Below are 21,461 nucleotides of genomic sequence, written 5' to 3'. Positions count from 1 at the left end.
AACTGCATCAACTAACGAGCAAAATAACCAACTAACATCATAATGACAGGATCAGATTCACGCACAACAATATTAACTTTAAATGTAAATGGGCTAAATGCTCCAATTAAAAGACATAGATTGGCAAACTGGATAAGGAGTCAAGACCCATCAGTGTGCTGTATTCAGGAAACCCATCTCACGTGCAGAGACACATATAGACTCAAAATAAAGGGATGGAGGAAGATCTATCAAGCAAATGGAAAACAAAAAAAGGCAGGGGTTGCAATCCTAGTCTCTGATAAAATAGACTTTAAACCAACAAAGATCAAAAGAGACAAAGAAGGCCATTACATAATGGTAAAGGGATCAATTCAACAAGAAGAGCTAACTATCCTAAATATATATGCACCCAACACAGGAGCACCCAGATTCATAAAGCAAGTCCTGAGTGACCTACAAAGGACTTAAACTCCCACACAATAATAATGGGAGATTTTAACACCCCACTGTCAACATTAGACAGATCAACGAGACAGAAAGTTAACAAGGATATCCAGGAATTGAACTCAGCTCTGCACAAAGTGGACCTAATAGACATCTACAGAACTCTCCACCCCAAATCAACAGAATATACATTTTTTTCAGCACCACAACCACACCTATTCCAAAATTGACCACATAGTTGGAAGTAAAGCTCTCCTCAGCAAATGTAAAACAACAGAAACTATAACAAACTGTCTCTCAGACCACAGTGCAATCAAACTAGAACTCAGGATGAAGAAACTCACTCAAAACCGCTCAACTACATGGAAACTGAACAACCTGCTCCTGAATGACTGTTGGGTACATAATGAAATGAAGGCAGAAATAAAGATGTTCTTTGAAACCAACGAGAACAAAGACACAACATACCAGAATCTCTGGGACACGTTCAAAGCAGTGTGTAGAGGGAAATTTATAGCACTAAATGCCCACAAGAGAAAGCAGGAAAGATCCAAAATTGACACCCTAACATCACAATTAAAAGAACTAGAAAAGCAAGAGCAAACACATTCAAAAGCTAGCAGAAGGCTAGAAATAACTAAAATCAGAGCAGAACTGAAGGAAATAGAGACACAAAAAACCCTTCAAAAAATTAATGAATCCAGGAGCTGGTTTTTTGAAAAGATCAACAAAATTGATAGACCGCTAGCAAGACTAATAAAGAAGAAAAGAGAGAAGAATCAAATAGATGCAATAAAAAATGAAAAAGGGGCTATCACCACCGATCCCACAGAAATACAATCTACCATCAGAGAATACTATAAACACCTCTATGCAAATAAACTAGAAAATCTAGAAGAAATGGATAAATTCCTCGACAAATACACCCTCCCAAGACTAAACCAGGAAGAAGTTGAATCTCTGAACAGACCAATAACAGGTTCTGAAATTGTGGCAATAATCAATAGCTTACCAACCAAAAAGAGTCCAGGACCTGATGGATTCACAGCCGAATTCTACCAGAGGTACAAGGAGGAACTGATGCCATTCCTTCTGAAACTATTCCAGTCGATAGAAAAAGAGGGAATCCTCCCTAACACATTTTATGAAGCTAGCATCGTCCTGATACCAAAGCCTGGCAGAGACATAACCAAAAAAGAGAATTTCAGACCAATATCCTTGATGAACATTGATGCAAAAATCCTCAATAAAATACTGGCAAACTGAATCCAGCAGCACATCAAAAAGCTTATACACCATGATCAAGTGGGCTTCATCCCTGGGATGCAAGGCTGGTTCAACATACGCAAATCAATAAATGTAATCCAGCATATAAACAGAACCAAAGACAAAAACCAAATGATTATCTCAATAGATGCAGAAAAGGCCTTTGACAAAATTCAACAACCTTCCATGCTAAAAACTCTCAATAAATTAGGTATTGATGGGACGTATCTCAAAATAATAAGAGCCATCTATGACAAACCCACAGCCAATATCATACTGAATGGGCAAAAACTGGAAGCATTTCCTTTGAAAACTGGCACAAGACAGGGATGCCCTCTCTCACCACTCCTATTCAACATAGTGCTGGAAGTTCTGGCCAGAGCAATCAGGCAGGAGAAGGAAATAAAGGGTATTCAATTAGGAAAAGAGGAAGTCAAATTGTCCCTGTTTGCAGATGACATGATTGTATATCTAGAAAACCCCATCGTCTCAGCCCCAAATCTCCTTAAGCTGATTAGCAACTTCAGCAAAGTCTCAGGATACAAAATCAATGTGCAAAAATCACAAGCATTCTTGTACACCAATAACAGACAAACAGAGAGCCAAATCATGAGTGAACTCCCATTCACAATGCTTCAAAGAGAATAAAATATCTAGGAATCCAACTTACAAGGGATGTGAAGGATCTCTTCAAGGAGAACTACAAACCACTGCTCAATGAAATAAAAGAGGATACAAACAAATGGAAGAACATTCCATGCTCATGGGTTGGAAGAATCAATATCGTGAAAATGGCCATACTGCCCAAGGTAATTTATAGATTCAATGACATCCCCATCAAGCTACCAATGACTTTCTTCACAGAATTGGAAAAAACTACTTTAAAGTTCATCTGGAACCAAAAAAGAGCCTGCATCACCAAGTCAATCCTAAGCCAAAAGAACAAAGCCGGAGGCATCATGCTACCTGACTTCAAACTATACTACAAGGCTACAGTAACCAAAATAGCATGGTACTGGTACCACAACAGAGACATAGATCAATGGAACAGAACAGAGACCTCAGAAATGATGCTGCATATCTACAACTATCTGATCTTTGAAAACCTGACAAAAACAAGAAATGGGGAAAGGATTCCCTATTTAATAAATGGTGCTGGGAAAACCGGCTAGCCATATGTAGAAAGCTGAAACTGGATCCCTTCCTTACACCTTATACAAAAATTAATTCAAGATGGATTAAAGACTTACATGTTAGACCTAAAACCAGAAAAACCCTAGAAGAAAGCCTAGGCAATACCATTCAGGACATAGGCGTGGGCAAGGACTTCATGCTAAAACACCAAAAGCAATGGCAACACAAGCCAAAATTGACAAATGGGATCTAGTTAAACTAAAGAGCTTCTGCACAGCAAAAGAAACTACCATCAGAGTGAACAGGCAACCTACAGAATGGGAGAAAATTTTTGCAACCTACTCATCTGACAAAGGGCTAATATCCAGAATCTACAATGAACTCAAACAAATTTACAAGAAAAAAACAAACAACCCCCATCAAAAAGTGGGCAAAGGACATGAACAGACACTTCTCAAAAGAAGACATTTATGCAGCCAAAAAACACATGAAAAAATGCTCATCATCACTGGCCATCAGAGAAATGCAAATCAAAACCACAGAGATACCATCTCACACCAGTTAAAATGGCCATCATTAAAAAGTCAAGAAACAACAGGTGCTGGAGAGGATGTGGAGAAATAGGAACACTTTTACACTGTTGGTGGGACTGTAAACTAGTTCAACCATTGTGGAAGTCAGTGTGGCGATTCCTCAGGGATCTAGAACTAGAAATACCATTTGACCCAGCCATCCCATTACTGGATATATACCCAAAGGACTATAAATCATGCTGCTATAAAGACACATGCACACGTATGTTTGTTGCAGCACTATTCACAATAGCAAAGACTTGGAACCAACCCAAATGTCCATCAATGATAGACTGGATTAAGAAAATGTGGCAGGGATACACCATGGAATACTATGCAGCCATAAAAAATGATGAGTTCATGTCCTTTGTAGGGACATGGATGAAACTGGAAACCATCATTCTCAGTAAACTATTGCAAGGACAAAAAACCAAACCCCGCATGTTCTCACTCATAGGTGGGAATTGAACAATGAGAACTCATGGACACAGTAAGGGGAACATCACACTCTGGGGACTGTTGTGGGTTGGGGGGAGGGGGGAGGGACAGCATTAAGAGATATACCTAATGCTAAGTGACGAGTTAATGGGTGCAGCAAACCAACACGGCACATGGATACATATGTAACAAACCTGCACATTGTGCACATGTACCCTAAAACCTAAAGTATAATCATAAAATAACAAAAAAATTAAAAAAATATGTATTTATATATCCAATTATTTTAATCACTAGAAACCAAAAAAAAAAAATCAACTAATGAAAAGTTGTTATAAGTATATCATGAGACTAAGTCGATTTTAAGGTAAGAAACATTCAAATGGTAGATATAAAAACAGATCTGTGTATCTAGATAGAAATTTAATATATGATAAAGTTTGCATTTTAAATTAATGGCAAAAATGAAGATAGGTTTTTAAATAAATGATGGTGGAACAAAAACAAGTGGTTTGTCATGCATAATGAATGAAGTTTTTAACTAAATATACAAATTATACAGAGCATAAATTAAGAAGGAGTTCCTTAAGAGGATAAAAGTACCAAAAATCCACAATGAAAAGGACTAAAATATTCAATAATATAAATGTCAAACTTCTATAGAACACATAATTGAAGCTAATAGACTTCACAATCCCATTTTACATAAAGCACAAAAAGAGGCAAAACCAATCTACATTGTTAGAAGGTGAAAGAGTAGTTACCCAATTTTTTGTGGGGGTACAGGGGTGTTACTAGCAATCAAAAAGGAACCTGGGGGCAGGAAAGCATCTGGTAATGTATTTATTTAATATTATGTTTCTTGATCTGGATGCTAATTAAATAAGGATGGTTTAGGCTATAAAATTTCATAGTACATACACATTATATAGGTGCTTTTCTGTGTGTATATTATAGAGAGATAAAACAGATTAGAATGGACACATGCACACATGGTATCTGTCAGTTTGTCTAGCTAGCTAGTTATAGCACGTATCCTCCACATATCAAATTGTCAATACTGGTAAACTTAGGTGTGGGAGTAGCACAAGAGGCTAGTGAGAGAGGAGAATGAATATCAGGATGAACTTTTACTTTTGATTTTAAATTGATTTGTATTTATATATTTACGCAAGAAACATGTATTATTTCTATTTTTAAGTGTAAAAAGCCTACACATATGACATATAACATTCAAGACTTGTGACTTATACATGTCAAAGCAATCCTATAGGGCATACTCTACCTGTGAATCTAATATATTGGAAATTTCATGTGCACCAACATTTACTTCATCCAACTGCAAGCAAAACAAGTTTCTGGCAACCTGGACAAAATCTAAAATGGAACACATTTAAGTAAGGACATAGCATTTAACCCCTTCTAAATCTTACTTTATTCTATATGAAGTTGCTAATGTTTCAAATTTAACCCGCATAAATTATCTTAAAATAGTATTGACTGAAGTGATAGGTAAATGTAAGTTCAAATAAGAAGAGACAAATTGGTCTGAACTTACTTCAGTTAACTTTGCTAAAATTAATAATTCAGTTAAGATAATAATAAAGCACATATATATCGTGGACCTATAGTTTTTCAACCCTTGTATTATGAGTAGAACTTTTTCTGAAACATATGACAATATTATGATTTATGGCTTTTCTAGCTGGAAGAACCTGAGGTTTGGTAGCAATTATTAATAGCAGCAGCTAATGTTTATGTAACAGCTGCTGTATGGCAGGCATGGTGCTTAGAAATTTCATCCTCCCAACAGTCTTCTGAGATAGGTCCTCTTATCCTGTCCATTTTACAGATGAAAAAAATTGAGGCTGAGACAGGTTAAATGCCTTCAACTGTCCAAGGCCACGTGGCAAAGAGGCAAAAGAACAGTTCATAGGCTTCTTCTGACATGGAGAGTAACTTACTCATCTATGTATCCTCAAATATTTTCCACTTTGGCTACTGTATTTTTAATTTCCAAGGATTCTTTTAAATATTCTCTGATTGTTCTTGTTTTACAATATCCTACTTTATTTCATGGTTGCACTACCTTCACCTTTCTTTTTAAAGATGTTATGAGAGTTTACCTGAATTAATTAATTAATTAATTAATTGAGACGAAGTCTCATTCTGTCACCCAGGCTGGAGTGCAGTGGCATGATCTTGACTCACTGCAACCTCCACTGCCCAGGTTCAAGCGATTCTCCTGCCTCAGCCTCCTGAGTAGCTGGGATCACAGGCGTGCACCACTCTGCCCAGCTGATTTTTGTATTTTTAGTAGAGACAGGGTTTCACCGTGGTCTCGATCTCCTGACCTCGTGATCCGCCCGCCTCGGCCTCCCAAAGTGCTGGGATTACAAGCGTGAGCCTCTGCGCCCGGCCTCTCTGATGGCTCTTGACTATGAGTTCATATTTAAGAATCGGGCACTAAAAAAGTTGGTTGGAAATTTTGTGTGTGTAACTTGCTTTGTCAACTGGCAGCTTTCACTATAGGGCAATCTGGTGGCCAGCTGACATTTTTGTTCAGCTTCTTAAGAGAGAATACTATAGTCTTCTGCCTATAGTAATAAACATGGCAGCAAAGTTCCCTGAGCAATCTGGGTGCGTATTACGAGTGATGACTCACTATGTACGCCACAAACTCCCTTGCTGCTGGCAACTATAGGTCCACGATCTCTGGTTTAATTTCTCAAAGGAATATACTTCTTTTATCCTGGAGGTGTACAGAGGTAGATGCCGGACTACTTGAGAAAGGGCAGAGAAGAGCATGCATAATTCTCCTTATAAAGATTTCCAACAATCCTGTTTTAATATCCTGCCTAAAAACTCAGTCTCCAGAAGTACTTGATGTCTTCAATTTAGGTCAAATCACTTTTCTTTGTTTTCTTTTCCATGATTTATGTATCTTGATGTCTTCAATTTTAGGGTCAAATCAACTTGTTCCTCATTGTGATTTTCCTCTATCTTCACACACTTGGGCTTTGCCTGCCTCTGCTCACAAATTTGTTTACTTTCCTCACCCATTTTTCTGTCCTTAGATATTGTGGTTTTACTTGTATGTGTTTTTCTGTTTCTTGTTTTCATTATTATTTTGGGATGATTTTCGAGTGGAGATGGGATGAAAAATATCTTTTTTTCATCACTTAAAAACCAAAAGGTCAATTTTTTTTCAGCAATACAGATGCTTTATAAATGATACAATGTTACATCTATTATACAAGAAAAAATTACTTAATAGTGACAAGAAGACAAAAAGTGTTACATTCAAACATTACTGGTGGTAGAACAAATATATGTGCAAAATATCTCTGAAAAACAATTTACCAATATGTATCAAAAGTCCAAATCATTTGTGAGGATTAGGCTTAAGAAAAAAAAACAGCTACATTCACAATGTTGATAAATACAGATTTGTAATATCAGCTACTGAGAAACCATGAAAATTCACAATAGTAGAAAGGCTGAATATTATAGTACAACCACTAAGTGGTACATTACGGTATCTTTAATAAGAATAGAGTTGACCCCTGAATAACATAGGCTTGAACTACACAGGTTCACTTATACATCAAGTTTTTTCAACCAAATGCATAAAAAATACAGTATTTGTGGGTTGGAAAAGCCACATATGTGGAGGGTAAACTTTTACTATATGTGGGTTCTGCAAGGCTGTCTATGAGATTCGAGTAGGGCTGGATTTGGGCATATGCAGGGGTCCTGGAAACAATTCCCCTCCCATACCAAGGGATGACTCTAATTAGGTAGCATCATAAAAATATTTACTATATTAGCTGAAAAGGGATTAGAATTAATCTCACAGTAGTGAAATTAGAACTTCCATATTTTGTACTGTTTCTTTTGTTATTACTAAAGCAATGTTTATGCAATAAACAAAAAATAAAAAAATATGACAGAATGATGACATTTTATAGCTGAAAGGTCCTAATGAAATTCTTCTTTCTGTGACCCTGCCAGGTCAGTAATTCCAGCTGAGTTCTTGGGGTACTGACTAAGGAACTTGAAATGGATGTAGTTCTACTTTTCATTCTCTCCTTCTAAAGAACGAACACTCTTAATGAAAATGTGTCACAATAACTCTTATATGATGATTCAGTGATAATACAACACAATAAACCTAATATTACCTCCAAAAGACACTGTCCCTTTTGAGTCTGCTTGTACTTGCTGTCTCAGGGCTTGGTGTTGTTCGTTTGTGGGCTGAATACCAAGATAATTTAGAGCCTGGAAGATAAAGGACTCATGAAAAGCAATTTTTCAAATCTCCAAAGAATAAAACTTTTCATTACAAACTTCACAACCCAGGGAAAATAATCAATACCAGAAACAGTTGACCAGGATTAAACACCCAAGGGAAGTCAGCTATTTATCGATTAAGTGCCTATTAAAGATTAGCTTCCTGATTTTACTAATACCTCATTTTTTCCCCAAGACTAGCACTTTGGCTAATACCAAATTTATGACATTGTCCTAGAACCAAAAATCAAACTATTTCTTAGTTTATATGATTTGGCACAAGTAAAATGGCAAAAGAATCCTACTACATCAGATTTACAAGTGACACTCTAAAACATGAATTATATTTGGTTAACATCTTGTCTGTGAGAGCAGAACTGAAGTTGATAGGAATTAAGTTCAACATAAAATCTTCTAATTTTTGGCTTGTTTGGGGCAGGCTTACACAAATAGTAAACCAAAAAGCTTTCTCTGCCACTTACTTATCTCTTTCATCAGGCTCTTCCCCTTAAGGGAAAAGCTCTTTCTCCTTTTGGTATCCATTAGTGATTAAAAATTCAGAGACTGTTAATTGTATTCCAATGTCCATTCTCTCCTTGCTCCTTAGTAACTGAACCAACCACAATTTTCGGCTGAAAACACTGCCACGCAGCTAAAAGACATTTCCCAGCCCCTTGTACATCTCCATGCAGCCATGCAACTAACTAGGTACTAGTCAATGAGATACAAGGGGAAGTGCCATAGTGTACCACTAGGAAGTCTCCTTTCAAAAGTTGGGGTAAGCACTTCTTGTCCATGCGGATTAGTAAGGGAGAAAGAAAGAAAAAAGATGAAAGGAAGGAGGAAAGAAAGAGGGACTGATGGAATTTGAGCAGTTCTTTTGGTTCATGTGGTACCTCAGTGAACATGGTGGAACAGAAAGATAATTGGAACATGGTCCCTGAAACTCTGAAACCTCCATGGCAGCCCTGGATTACCTTCTTTCAGATTTCTTTTTGGTGTGAAAGAAATTTCTAAAGGAAATCACTGTTATTTTGAGTTCACCAGTTATATATAGCAAAATCTAATCTTAACTAATGCAAAGGGACTAATTGGATGTCCTATTATTGGATATGGCAAGAGCATATATAGTGTCCATCACATCAAAACTAAAATGTAGGTAAAGTTTAATATTGGTAATTATCTCTTACATATTTCTTCCTCCTTTAGAATCTTGTTCAATCATTTAGTATTTCATTCATCAAATAATTTATTTGGTGCCTACTATTTGTCAGCCACTAAACTATGCATAGGTGATAGATAAATGAAATATAGTTTCTCACCCCAAAGAGTTTATGACTTTTGAGTCTCTAGGGTGAGAACAACTGTAAAGAAATAAGTAAAACATGTAACTTAATAGAAGTATGTATAGGGTACATTAACACACAAAGCAACTGGTTAATTTGTAAGTGAGCAATTTGGGAACAATGAAAGAAGAATGGAGAAAGAATATCAGGAAAGATTCTTTCAAAAATGATTCTTAAGCTTAGTCTAGCATCATCTGCTTATCTTGTGTAGTAGTCTATTTGCATTGTATAACATGGCATAATGATTTTTAGCTTCTGTATTTTTTTCTCTTCAGTTATAAAAATGTTTCAAATATAAACACAAAAAAGAATAATACAAATAACACCCATATACTCACTATCATCAATTACTCATTGATATGTACTTAAAATTTATGTATATATTTTCAATAAATAAAACTATATATTTGGTTAAAAGTTTTTATAAGTTGTTCCTCAGCAGGAACTCCTATCCTAAGTATTCTTCCTAGTCTTAATTTAATGACATTTACTACATAAGCAAGTATTCCCTAATAATATGTACTCTTATTTTGTGCATTTAAGGTTTTACATCAAGATCATAATCTTAAAGAGTAACTCTACAAATTATTTTTATTTTTCTCAATTTTATGATTTCGTAATTGCTCAATACTGTCTGCAAAACTAGTTCACTTATTTTAACTGTGAATAGTAATCTGTTGTATAAATTTATTGTAATTTATTATCCATTCCCTGATTAACAGGCTTTTATAACTACTCCAATCTGCTTTTTCTTTTTTAATTACAGAACATTATACATGTCTCTTCATAAAAACGTGTGAAAATTTCTCTACACTGTATCCCTAGAAAAGGAAGTGCTAAGCCATAGGGGACATATGGTCAATTTTATTAGATATTGTTGAATTGTTCTCCAAACTGGCTTCATCAATTTATGCACACCAGTAGTGAATAAGCATTTCTATTTTTCTACATTTTTTCTGAGATTTAACAGCATCTGCTGTTTCCACCCTTTTATTTTGTCAATGTTCTATTTGAAATAGTATGCTGTTTGTTAATTTGAATTCCCCTAGTTACAAGTACAATTAAACATTGTTTACATGTTTGTTAGCAATGTTTTTGACTTATAAATTATTTAAAATATGTTTTAAATTTTCATACATGAGGTTTTAAGAAGCATCTTTACTGATTTTGAATTTGGCCTCTGTCTTCCAGCTGTGACAACCAAAAATGTCTCCAGACATTGCCAAATGTCCCAAGAAGAAAAACAGCAGCCCTGCCCTTGAGAACCATTGCTCCAAAGACAATTGCTGTATTAACAATTGGTATCTAATTTTTCAGGTTTTTTTTCTATGAATACAGTACCTATAAATTTATATAAATTGTGGATTTTTTGCAAAAATTGTCACACTATATAATACAGTGTTAATAATTATCAATATATTATTCCTTTCTATTGTATACATTTTACAAATATTGCATGCTTTTTAAAATTGTTATGTTTGTACACTGTCTGAAATGAACTTTTTTTAAAGCATTCTTCTGATAATCATTTAGATTATACATAATTTTTCACTATTGAACACAATGCTACAAAGTGCTAGTGCTCTTTGCTTTATGCCAATGACTTCAGCAGCTGTAAGAATTATCTGGATTTTTAAAAAAATTATAAAATATTAATACAGAAATTATAAAACATACTATAATGAAGTAATAGATATCTACTATCTTGCTTCATTAAAGCTTAGCACTCAACTATATTTACTTCAGTTTTTGAACGTAACCAAAACATTATAAAAACCCCTTTTGAACTTATTCCCAGAGGTAAGACTTATCATATATTTGATTTACTATTCCCATGAATTTTTTATTACATAATATTTGGTATATACTAAAAGCCTATATGTAAAAAAACATGAGTTTTAAAGTAGGACAATAAAACACCTATGAATCCACTTAAGCAGCATAAAACTGTGAATACTGTTGGATTCATATCACAATATGGATATGGTATTTCACCAGAGGTAACCATACTAATGAATTCTGAACTACTGATTTCTTATCATTCTTGATCTGTTTATTTTAAAATGGTTTTATCACATACATATGTATTCCTAACATGTTATTTTGTTTTACTGGTTTTTTAGCTTCATAAAAATGCTACAGAAAGTTTTCTAAAACTTGCTTTTTTCACTCTACAGTAAGGCTTACTACATATTTCAAATCAGAAAGTGTGAGTTCAACTTTTTTCTTTTTTTATTAATTTTTTATTTCAATAGCTTTTGGGATACAAGTAGTTTTTGATTACATAGATGAATTGTATTAATGGTGAAGTCTGAGATTTTAGTTTACCTGTTTACCCGAGTAGTGTTCACTGTACTCAATATGTAGTTTTTTATCCCTTGCCCCACACACCATCCCCCTTCTGAGTCTCCAGAGTCCATTATTTCACTTCCTTTATGCTTGCCTTATGATACTCAGGGGACGTACTCTGGTATCTAGGGTGATAGGAAGGGCCATAGGGTTCCCACAAGTTTCTGTCCTTTGTGTTAAGCTACCAGAGTGGGTGGAGGGGCAAAGTCAGGTGGGAGCTGGGTCACGCAAGTCCGTGCTCTGACTCCACCTGAGGGACAAGCGGTGGCCTCTGTGGGGTTTGGAGAGTGGTCCTCTGGCCACTGGCAGTAATGTTCTAGGTAGGAGCATAGGCGCCTCTGCTGCACAGAAGTTCACACAGGGAGTAGGGAGTAGCAGGTGGCAATAAGCCTCACCCAGCTCCCATGCACTTGGCAATGCAGGTCTCTCACTTGCAGTGTTGGCTAGCAGCAGCTAGCTAAATTTCAGCTAGCTAAAATCAAAACTGCTCCAGGTCATAAGCCTTTCACAGAGAGATGGGAACCCTAGGCTTTCAGGCCACACCCTTTCCAGTCTACTTGCAAAGCCAGGGTGCCCAAGCTCCTCTGCCTGAGGCCACAGCATACTTCCCACTTGCCCCCTGGTTCTCGACAAGGGAGTTCATCTGCATTTGAGATTATATTGTGAATTTCAGTTGGGAGCTTCTCTCAACCTGCAACCGCTGCCTGGGTTAGTTGGCCGACTTCCACAAAGTCCCCTGTAATGTAGAATCAGGAATGGCTTCCTTCGGTCCATAGGCTGCAAATGCATGCTATGCACTTCCCACTGCCCCCTATATGAGTTCCAGTGCTGGGAAGGGTTAATGCCTTCCCCTGTGAGCTACGCTGCCAGGTTCCCCAGTGGGGGTGTGTATCTCTACCCATCTTACACTCTTGGGACTTAGTTTTCTGGCTGGCTCATAGTGTAGGCTGCAGCCTGCTGCTTCTTTCAAAGGGTTTTGGGGTTTTATTCCATTTTCCTGTTAAGTTCCTATGCTGCTTCTTGGGAAAAGGTTCACAGTGTGAATATCTATACACTATTTTGTCTTTCCAAGGAGGACAGGCATGCTAATACCGCTCTAATCTACCATCTTGGGGGAAAAAAAAAAACAACAACTTTTTTCTTTTTCATGACTGTTTCAGCTATTTTGGGTCTTTTCCATTTCCATACAAATGGATCCTTCTTTTACGGTCACCTTATCCATTTGTGAAAAATAGCCAACTGATATTTTGAAAGATTGCATTAAATCTGTATACCGACGTGGGGAGTATTGCCATCTTAATAATTGCTTAAAGTATTGCTCATAGATTCATGAGCACAACATGTCTTTCCATTTATTTAGATCTTCTTTAATTTCCTTCAATGATGGTTTGTAGTTTTAAGGATATAAGTCTTGCACTTCTTTTGTTAAATTTATTCCTAAATATTTTATTCTTTTAGATGCTATTGTAAAAGATTGCCTACTGTGCATTGTTAGTGTATAGAAATACAATTGCTTCTTATATATAATCTTGTATACTGTAAACTTGCCGAACTCATTTTTAGGTCTAATAATATTGTGGTAGATTCCTTAGGACTTCTTATATACAAGATCACATCATCTGGGAATAGAGATAGTTTTAATTCTTCCTGCAATCTGGATGCCTTTTATTTCTTTTTCTTGTCTAATTATCCTGGCTAGAACCTCCAGCGCAATATAAAATAGAAGTGGCAAAGCAGACATCCTTGTCTTATCCCTGATGTTAGGAAGGAACCATCCAATTTTCTCCCATTAAGTAATTAAATCTTAAAGTATGGCGCTATTCTGTTAGAAAAAGGTAATTTAACACCACTGATAATTCCCTTTACCCAGTAGATTTCCTTACAGGGGATTTAAATCTTAATTACCATACAAAGGTCCAACCAGACCTACGAGGAACTCCCTTCAGGATGAAAGAAAGACGGTTCCTTCCAGGTGATTGAGGAAAAAACCACATGGGTATTCAGTAATTGATAGGGAGGATCTTGTGGAAGCAGAGTTAGAAAAATTGCCTAATAATTGGTGTCCTCAAACGTGAGAGCTGTTTGCACTCAGCCAAGCTTTAAAGTACTTACAGAATCAAAAAGACTATCTCAATCCTGACTCCAAAGGTTACCTACACCCTCTCTGAAACGAATTTGCATAAGAACTATTTATGGGAATGCATCCTGATGGGGCAGCTGGGTTGTTATGAAATACTCAGGAACCCAGCCCAGCTCTAGGACTCACCCCTGAGCACAAAGGCAACGTTGGACACGCTGGTAAAGGACTAGAATCCAGCAGCCTGGACCCCTTTCTTTGTGGTCAAGAAAGGGGAGAAAACAGGTGCAGGAATACTACATCGGTGAGCGTAACTAAACCGATAAACAGAGGTCCATGGGTGGTGACGCACCCTGGAAAGGAATAAGCATTAAGACCATAAAGGACACTCTAGGACTAATGCTCATTGGAAAATGAGTAGGGGTGCTGGCATCCCTATGTTCTTTTTTCAGAAGAGAAACATTCTCTCCAAGGCAAAAACGCCCCTAAGATGTGTTCTGGAGAACTGGGACCAATTTGACCCTCAGACGCTACGACTTACATTCTTCTGCAGTACCGCCTGGCCATGATATCCTCTTCAAGGGGGAGAAACCTGGCCTCCTGAGGGAAGTATAAATTATAACATCATCTTACAGCTAGACCTCTTTTGTAGAAAAGAAGGCAAATTGAGTGAAGTGCCATATGTACAAACTTTCTTTTCATTAAGAGACAACTCGCAATTATGTAAAAAGTGTGATTTATGCCCTACGGGAAGCCCTCAGAGTCTACCTCCCTACCCCAGCGTCCCCCCGACTCCTTCCCCAACTAATAAGGACCTCCCTTCAACCCAAATGGTACAACAGGAGATAGACAAAGGGGTAAACAATGAACCAAAGAGTGCCAATATTCCCCGATTATGCCCACTCCAAGCAGTGGGAGGAGGAGAATTTGGTCCAGCCAGAGTGCATGTACCTTTTTCTCTCTCAGACTTAATAGGCCTAGGTAAATTCTCATATAACCCTGATGGCTATACTGATGCTTTACAAGGGTTAGGACAATCCTTTGATCTGACATGGAGAGATATAATGTTACTGCTAAATCAGACACTAACCCCAAATGAGAGAAGTGCTGCCATAACTGCAGCCCGAGAGTTTGGCAATCTCTGGTATCTCAGTTAGGTCAATGATAGGATGACAACAGAGGAAAGAGAACGATTCCCCACAGGCCAGCAGGCAGTTCCCAGTGTACACCCTCATTGGGACACAGAATCAGAACATGGAGATTGGTGCCACAGACATTTGCTAACTTGCGTGCTAGAAGGACTAAGGAAAACTAGGAAGAAGCCTATGAATTATTCACTGATGTCCACCATAACACAGGGAAAGGAAGAAAATCCTATCGCCTTTCTGGAGAGACTAAGGGAGGCATTGAGAAAGCACACCTCTCTGTCACCTGACTCTATTGAAGGCCAACTAATCTTAAAGGATAAATTTATCACTCGGTCAGCTGCAGACATTAGAAAAAATTTCAAAGTCCACCTTAGGCCCAGAGCAAAACCTAGAAACCCTATTGAACTTGGCAACTTTGGTTTTTTATAATAGAGATCAGGAGGAGGAGGAGGCAGAACAGGACAAACAGGATAAAAAAAAAAGGCCAGCGCTTTAGTCATGGCCCTCAGGCAACCGGACTTTGGAGACTCTGGAAAAGGGAATAGCTGGGCAAATTGAATGCCTAACAGGGCTTGCTTCCAGTGTGGCCTACAAGGACACTTTAAAAAAGATTGTCCAAGTAGAAATAAGCTGCCGCCTTGTCCATACCCCTTATGTCAAGAGAATCCCTGGAAGGCCAATTGCCCCAGGGGATGAAGGTCCTCTGAGTTAGAAGCCACTAACCAGATGGATCCAGCAGCAGGACTGAAGGTGCCCAGGGAGTGCCAGCCCATGCCATTACCTTCACAGAGCCCTGGGTATGCTTGACCATTAAGGGCCAGGAGGTTAACTGTCTCCTGGACACTGGTGTGGCCTTCTCAGTCTTACTCTTGTGTCCCGGACAACTGTCCTCCAGATCTGTCACTATCCGAGGGGTCCTAGGACAGCCAGTCACTAGATACTTCTCCCAGCCACTAAGTTGTAACTAGGGAACTTTACTCTTTTCACATGCTTTTCTAATTATGCCTGAAAGCCCCACTCCCTTGTTAGGAAGAGACATTCTAGCAAAAGCAGGGGCCATTATACACCTGAACATAGGAGAAGGAACACCAGTTTGTTGTCCCCTGCTTGAGGAAGGAATTAATCCTGAAGTCTGGGCAACAGGAGGACAATATGGACGAGCAAAGAATGCCTGTCCTGTTCAAATTAAACTAAAGGATTCTGCCTCCCTTCCCCCAAAGGCAGTACTCCCTTAGAACCAAGGCCCAACAAGGACTCAAAAAGATTAAGGACCTAAAAGCCCAAGGTCTAGTAAAACCATGCAATAGCCCTGCAATATTCCAATTTTAGGAGCACAGAAACCCAATGGACAGTGGAGGTTAGTGCAAGATCTCAGGATTATCAATGAGGCCGTTGTCCCTCTATACCTACCTGTACCTAACCCTTATACTCTGCTTTCCCAAATACCAGAGGAAGCAGAGTGGTTTACAGTCCTGGACCTTAAGGATGCCTTTTTCTGCATCCCTGTACATCCTGACTCTCAATTCTTGTTTGCCTTTGAAGATCCTTCGAACCCAATGTCTCAACTCACCTGGACAGTTTTACCCCAAGGGTTCAGGGATAGCCCCCATGTATTTGGCCAGGCATTAGCCCAAGACTCAAGCCAGTTATCACACCTGGACACTCTTGTCCTTCAGTACATGGATGATTTACTTTTAGCTGCCTGTTCAGAAACCTTGTGCCATCAAGCCACCCAAGTGCTCTTAAATTTCCTCGCCACCTGTGGCTACAAGGTTTCCAAACAGAAGGCTCAGCTCTGCTCACAGCAGGTTAAATACTTAGGGCTAAAATTATCCAAAGGCACCAAGGCCCTCGGTGAGGAACGTATCCAGCCTATACTGGCTTATCCTCATCTCGAAACCCTAAAGCAACGAAGAGCGTTCCTTGGCATAACAGGCTTCTGCCAAATATGGATTCCCAGGTACAGCAAAATAGCCAGGCCATTATATACAGTAATTAAGGAAACTCAGAAAGGCAATACCCATTTAGTAAGATGGATACCTGAAGCAAAAGTGGCTTTCCAGGTCCTAAAGAAGGCCTTAACCCAAGTCCCACTGTTAAGCTTGCCAACGGGGCAAGACTTTTCTTTATATGTCACAGAAAAAACAGAAATACCTCTGGGAGTCCTTACACAGGTCCAAGGGACAAGCTTGCAACCCATGGCATACCTGAGTAAGGAAATTGATGTAGTGGCAAAGGGTTGGCCTCATTGTTTATGCGTAGTGGCGGCAGTAGCAGTCTTAGTATCTGAAGCAGTTAAAATAATACAGAGAAGAGATCTTACTGTGCGGACATGTCATGATGTGAACAACATACTCACTGCTAAAGGAGACTTGTGGCTATCAGACAACCGTTTACTTAAATATCAGACTCTATTACTTGAAAGGCCAGTGCTGCAACTGTGCACTTATGCAACTCTTAACCCAGCCACATTTCTTCCAGACAATGAAGATAGAACATAACTGTCAACAAATAATTTCTCAAACCTACACCATTCGAGGGGACCTTCTAGAGGTTCCCTTGACTGATCCCAACCTCAACTTGTATACTGATGGAAATTCCTTTGTAGAAAAAGGACTTCAAAAAGTGGGGTATGCAGTGGTCAGTGATAATGGAATACTTGAAAGTAATCCCCTCACTCCAGGAACTAGCGCTTAGCTGGCAGAACTAATAGCCCTCACTGGGGCACTAGAATTAGGAGAAGGAAAAAGGGTAAATATATATATACAGACTCTGAGTATGCTTACCTAGTCCTCCATGCCCATGAGGCAATAGGGAGAGAAAGGGAATTCCTAACTTCTGAGGGAACACCTATCACACATCAGGAAGCCATTAGGAGATTATTACTGGCAGTACAGAAACCTAAAGAGGTGGCAGTCTTACACTGCTGGGGTCATCAGAAAGGAAAGGAAAGGGAAATAGAAGGGAACTGCCAAGCAGATATTGAAGCAAAAAGAGTTGCAAGGCAGGACTCTCCATTAGAAATGCTTATAGAAGGAACCCTACTATGGGGTAATCCCCTCCGGGAAATGAAGCCCCAGTACTCAGAAGAAGAAATAGAATGGGGAACCTCATGAAGACACAGTTTCCTCCCCTCAGGATGGCTAGCCACCAAAGAAGGAAAAGTACATTTGCCTGCAGCTAACCAATGGAAAGCTAACCAATGGCTCACTGTGAAGTGTGCCAAAGAAATAATCCCCTGCACTGCAGGCTATACATTTCAATCCCTGTATCTTTAACCTCCTTGTTAAGTTTGTCTCTTCCAGAATCGAAGCTGTAAAACTATAAATAGTTCTTCAAATGGAGCACCTGATGCAGTCCATGACTAAGATCTACCACGGACCCCTGGACCAGCCTGCTAGCCCATGCTCCGATGTTAATGACATCGAAGGCACCCCTCCTGAGGAAATCTCAACTGCACAAACCCTACTACACCCCAATTCAGCAGGAAGCAGTTAGAGCGGTCGTCAGCCAACCTCCCCAATGGCACTTGCGTTTTTCTGTTGAGAGGGGGTACTGAGAGACAGGACTAGCTGGATTTCCTAGGCTGACTAAGAATCCCTAAGCCTAGCTAGGAAGGTGACCGCATTCACTTTTAAACACAGGGCTTGCAACTTACCTCACACCCGACCAATCAGGTAGTAAAGAGAGCTCACTAAAATGCTAATTAGGCAAAAACAGGAGGTAAAGAAATAGCCAATAATTTATTGCCCAAGAGTACAGTGGGAAAGACAATGATCGGGATATAAACCCATGCATTCGAGCCACCAATGGCTACCCTCTTTGGGTCCCCTCCCTTTGTTATGGGAGCTCTATTAAATCTTGCAACTGCAAAAAAATAAAAAAATAAACAAAAAAAAATAAACTCTTTGATCCCACAATACTTAAATTAACTGAAAAATTTTTAAAAATACAGAAATGACAAACTCAAAATTTCCCCTCTTTTGGGGAGAGGTACATATGATCAAGAAGAAATACATTTGCAATGTCCAAGGTTCTGATTCTTAAGCTGGGTGATGGGTAAATGTGTGTTTTATTATTCTTTAAACTGTATGTGTATAATACATACATTCTTGTACATTAATGTTTTAATATAAAGAAATAAAAAACAATTTTATAAAAATAATGCAAATAAACTGTCTATCACAGAAGGTGCTCAATATATGGTAATTCTTACATTAAGTAATAATAAAATTACACAATGCAATTAACTACAGTGTACATTGATCTAGAGCTAAGCTTAGTAATAAATGAAAGTTTTGTTGAAAGTAAAATTCACACTAGATGAATACGGCATGTCATGTTAGGTAAGCTCTTCAATTTAAGTTGGAAGTAACATGTTTTATCAAAAAGTAGGTCTCATACGTAAGCAGAGTATGTATGGGGGAAAAAAGTAAAATAAAAAGTTGGTTCCAATAATTTATTACATGACTAAGGTCATCTTTTAACCTGAAGCAAAAATAAAAGTTTGTTAATTAGACAAATAAATGTACTGAAGTTTTTCTAATGTCTGAATGATGAATTTTAAAAATTACTTTGTTACAATATTAGTCACACACCTTTCAGCCTAAGACAAAGAACATTTCATTAACTATAATGAGACATTGGGTATGCCATTGCTCTCTACAGTTTTCTTGAAATGTTACAGAAATGGCAAGAGGTAAAAGTAAATATCAGCAAAATGGCATCCATATCCCAAAGCATCTTCCATAGGTATAAATATACAGATAATGCAGAGGTACGATATTTGGATTTCAAGCCAAGCAATAAATTGTATCCCTATTTGCTAAGTTTATAATGCATATTTATAAGTTTAATATTAGGATCAAATGAGACATATACTATTCATACTTTGAAGAAATATATCACTACAAATAACTGCTGAAATAACATTAAAATATCTGTATATTAAATCATTCTCAGAGTATTCATAGAAAGAGGCAAATGTAAATCCATTTTACAGACAAGGAATTAAGAAATAACTAGTTCAGTGTTATAAATTTCTCTACTTAAACCAATAAAATATAAAAGAATTCATGACAATGCCACATGTATATATACATATGTCTGAACACATATATGTTTGTATGTGTGTGTATATATGACATTGTCTTGACAGGGAATTTCCTTAATCAAATTCTAACCTCTCTGCTTTCCTTAAAAATTGTACTGGGTAGGCTAATCGCTTAATAAATTCATAATTAGTAAACATCCTTTCCTTGTGAAATTTTATTAAAACACCAATTTTCGAGCTGCCACATGTAATGTTTATAGAAGATTAAAAAATATACTATTTTATTTTATTTTATTTTAAATACCTGATCACATTGGCCTTATTTATTACTGAATAGGAATATGTTAAAACATAATGGACAATAAAGTTGAATCTGTCTACAAAGTAGCAACCAAAAGAGAAGGACCTATTCCAAGCTGAGGTGATACTGATATTATGACATTAATATCAGTATGTGCAAAACAAGTAATAGCTTTTACTTGTTTTGTATTGCATCAGTAATGCAAAACAAGAAGAGTAGCTCAAGAAACAATTTGGGTGGACAGATGCTAATGTAGATTTCACGAAAAATTATTAAGAGAAATATAGTTTCAAACTGAAAAAAAAGAATGCTCTACTAAATAAAATTAACAAGCCTATCTTGATTAAGAGCAGAGGCTGAATTTATATCACATGTGGGTTTCTTTGATGTAAAACTGGCATTTTACTTTTCCACAAAAATAATTTGTTTAGGCTTAAAGGGGAACCAAAACTGGAATTCGGATTTAATGGCCAAGCAACTCATATTTCTCAGAATACAAATTTCGATTTTCATACCTCTAAGAATATTAATCAGATTAAAAATAATATATGCTAGAAAAATTTAAACTAAGTAAAATAACAAAGTCTGTCAGGTAAAGCAGTTAGCTGGATAAATTTCTCCTTATCCATAAAAATGGTATTAAATCTTGGATGTTCAGAAATGGATACTAAATCAATATCATTGAATAATTATTCATTTTTAGATATGTAATTGTCATGCTTTTAAACTTCATTCTATTTTTGAAAATATTACTATTAACTGATTGCAGACCAAGTGTTAGCCAGAACTTACATTTTAGCCACAAACATAAACACATATTACAAAAGATACTCAGGATTTTGAAAGTATAAAGGAGACATCTCAAGTATCTAATTAATTGGAAAATTTTATGCAGCACAAAGCAGCTATTTAAACACTAATAGGTACTACAGGGTCTGTGGTGAAGACACTTTTAATTTCATTGATAAAACAAGATATAGAAAAGATTATAGTGTACAAAAAGATTATAGTGTACCAAAAAGTGAAGGTAAGTGCTACTAATGTGCAAAAGAAGGCAA

At 37.4% G+C, this 21,461-nt stretch overlaps 1 protein-coding gene across 1 annotated transcript in view; it reads right to left on the bottom strand.

Moving 5' to 3' along the window:
- The window catches only part of STXBP4 (syntaxin binding protein 4), a 191,439-nt gene that overhangs the window by 127,123 nt on the left and 42,855 nt on the right, over nt 1-21,461 (bottom strand). Inside the window, exons 9-10 of the mRNA XM_030828589.1 lie at nt 8,021-8,117; nt 5,122-5,213 (exon numbers count right to left, since the gene is read on the bottom strand). Of these exons, the coding sequence (XP_030684449.1) occupies nt 5,122-5,213; nt 8,021-8,117 (189 nt within the window). The remainder of the gene's footprint in view (nt 1-5,121; nt 5,214-8,020; nt 8,118-21,461) is intronic.

The sequence above is a fragment of the Nomascus leucogenys genome, chromosome 14, assembly GCF_006542625.1.
Source record: "Nomascus leucogenys isolate Asia chromosome 14, Asia_NLE_v1, whole genome shotgun sequence".
Lineage (NCBI taxonomy): Eukaryota > Metazoa > Chordata > Mammalia > Primates > Hylobatidae > Nomascus > Nomascus leucogenys.
The sequence above is the reverse complement of the archived record's forward strand: the minus strand, read 5'-3'. Positions and strand labels throughout refer to the sequence as shown.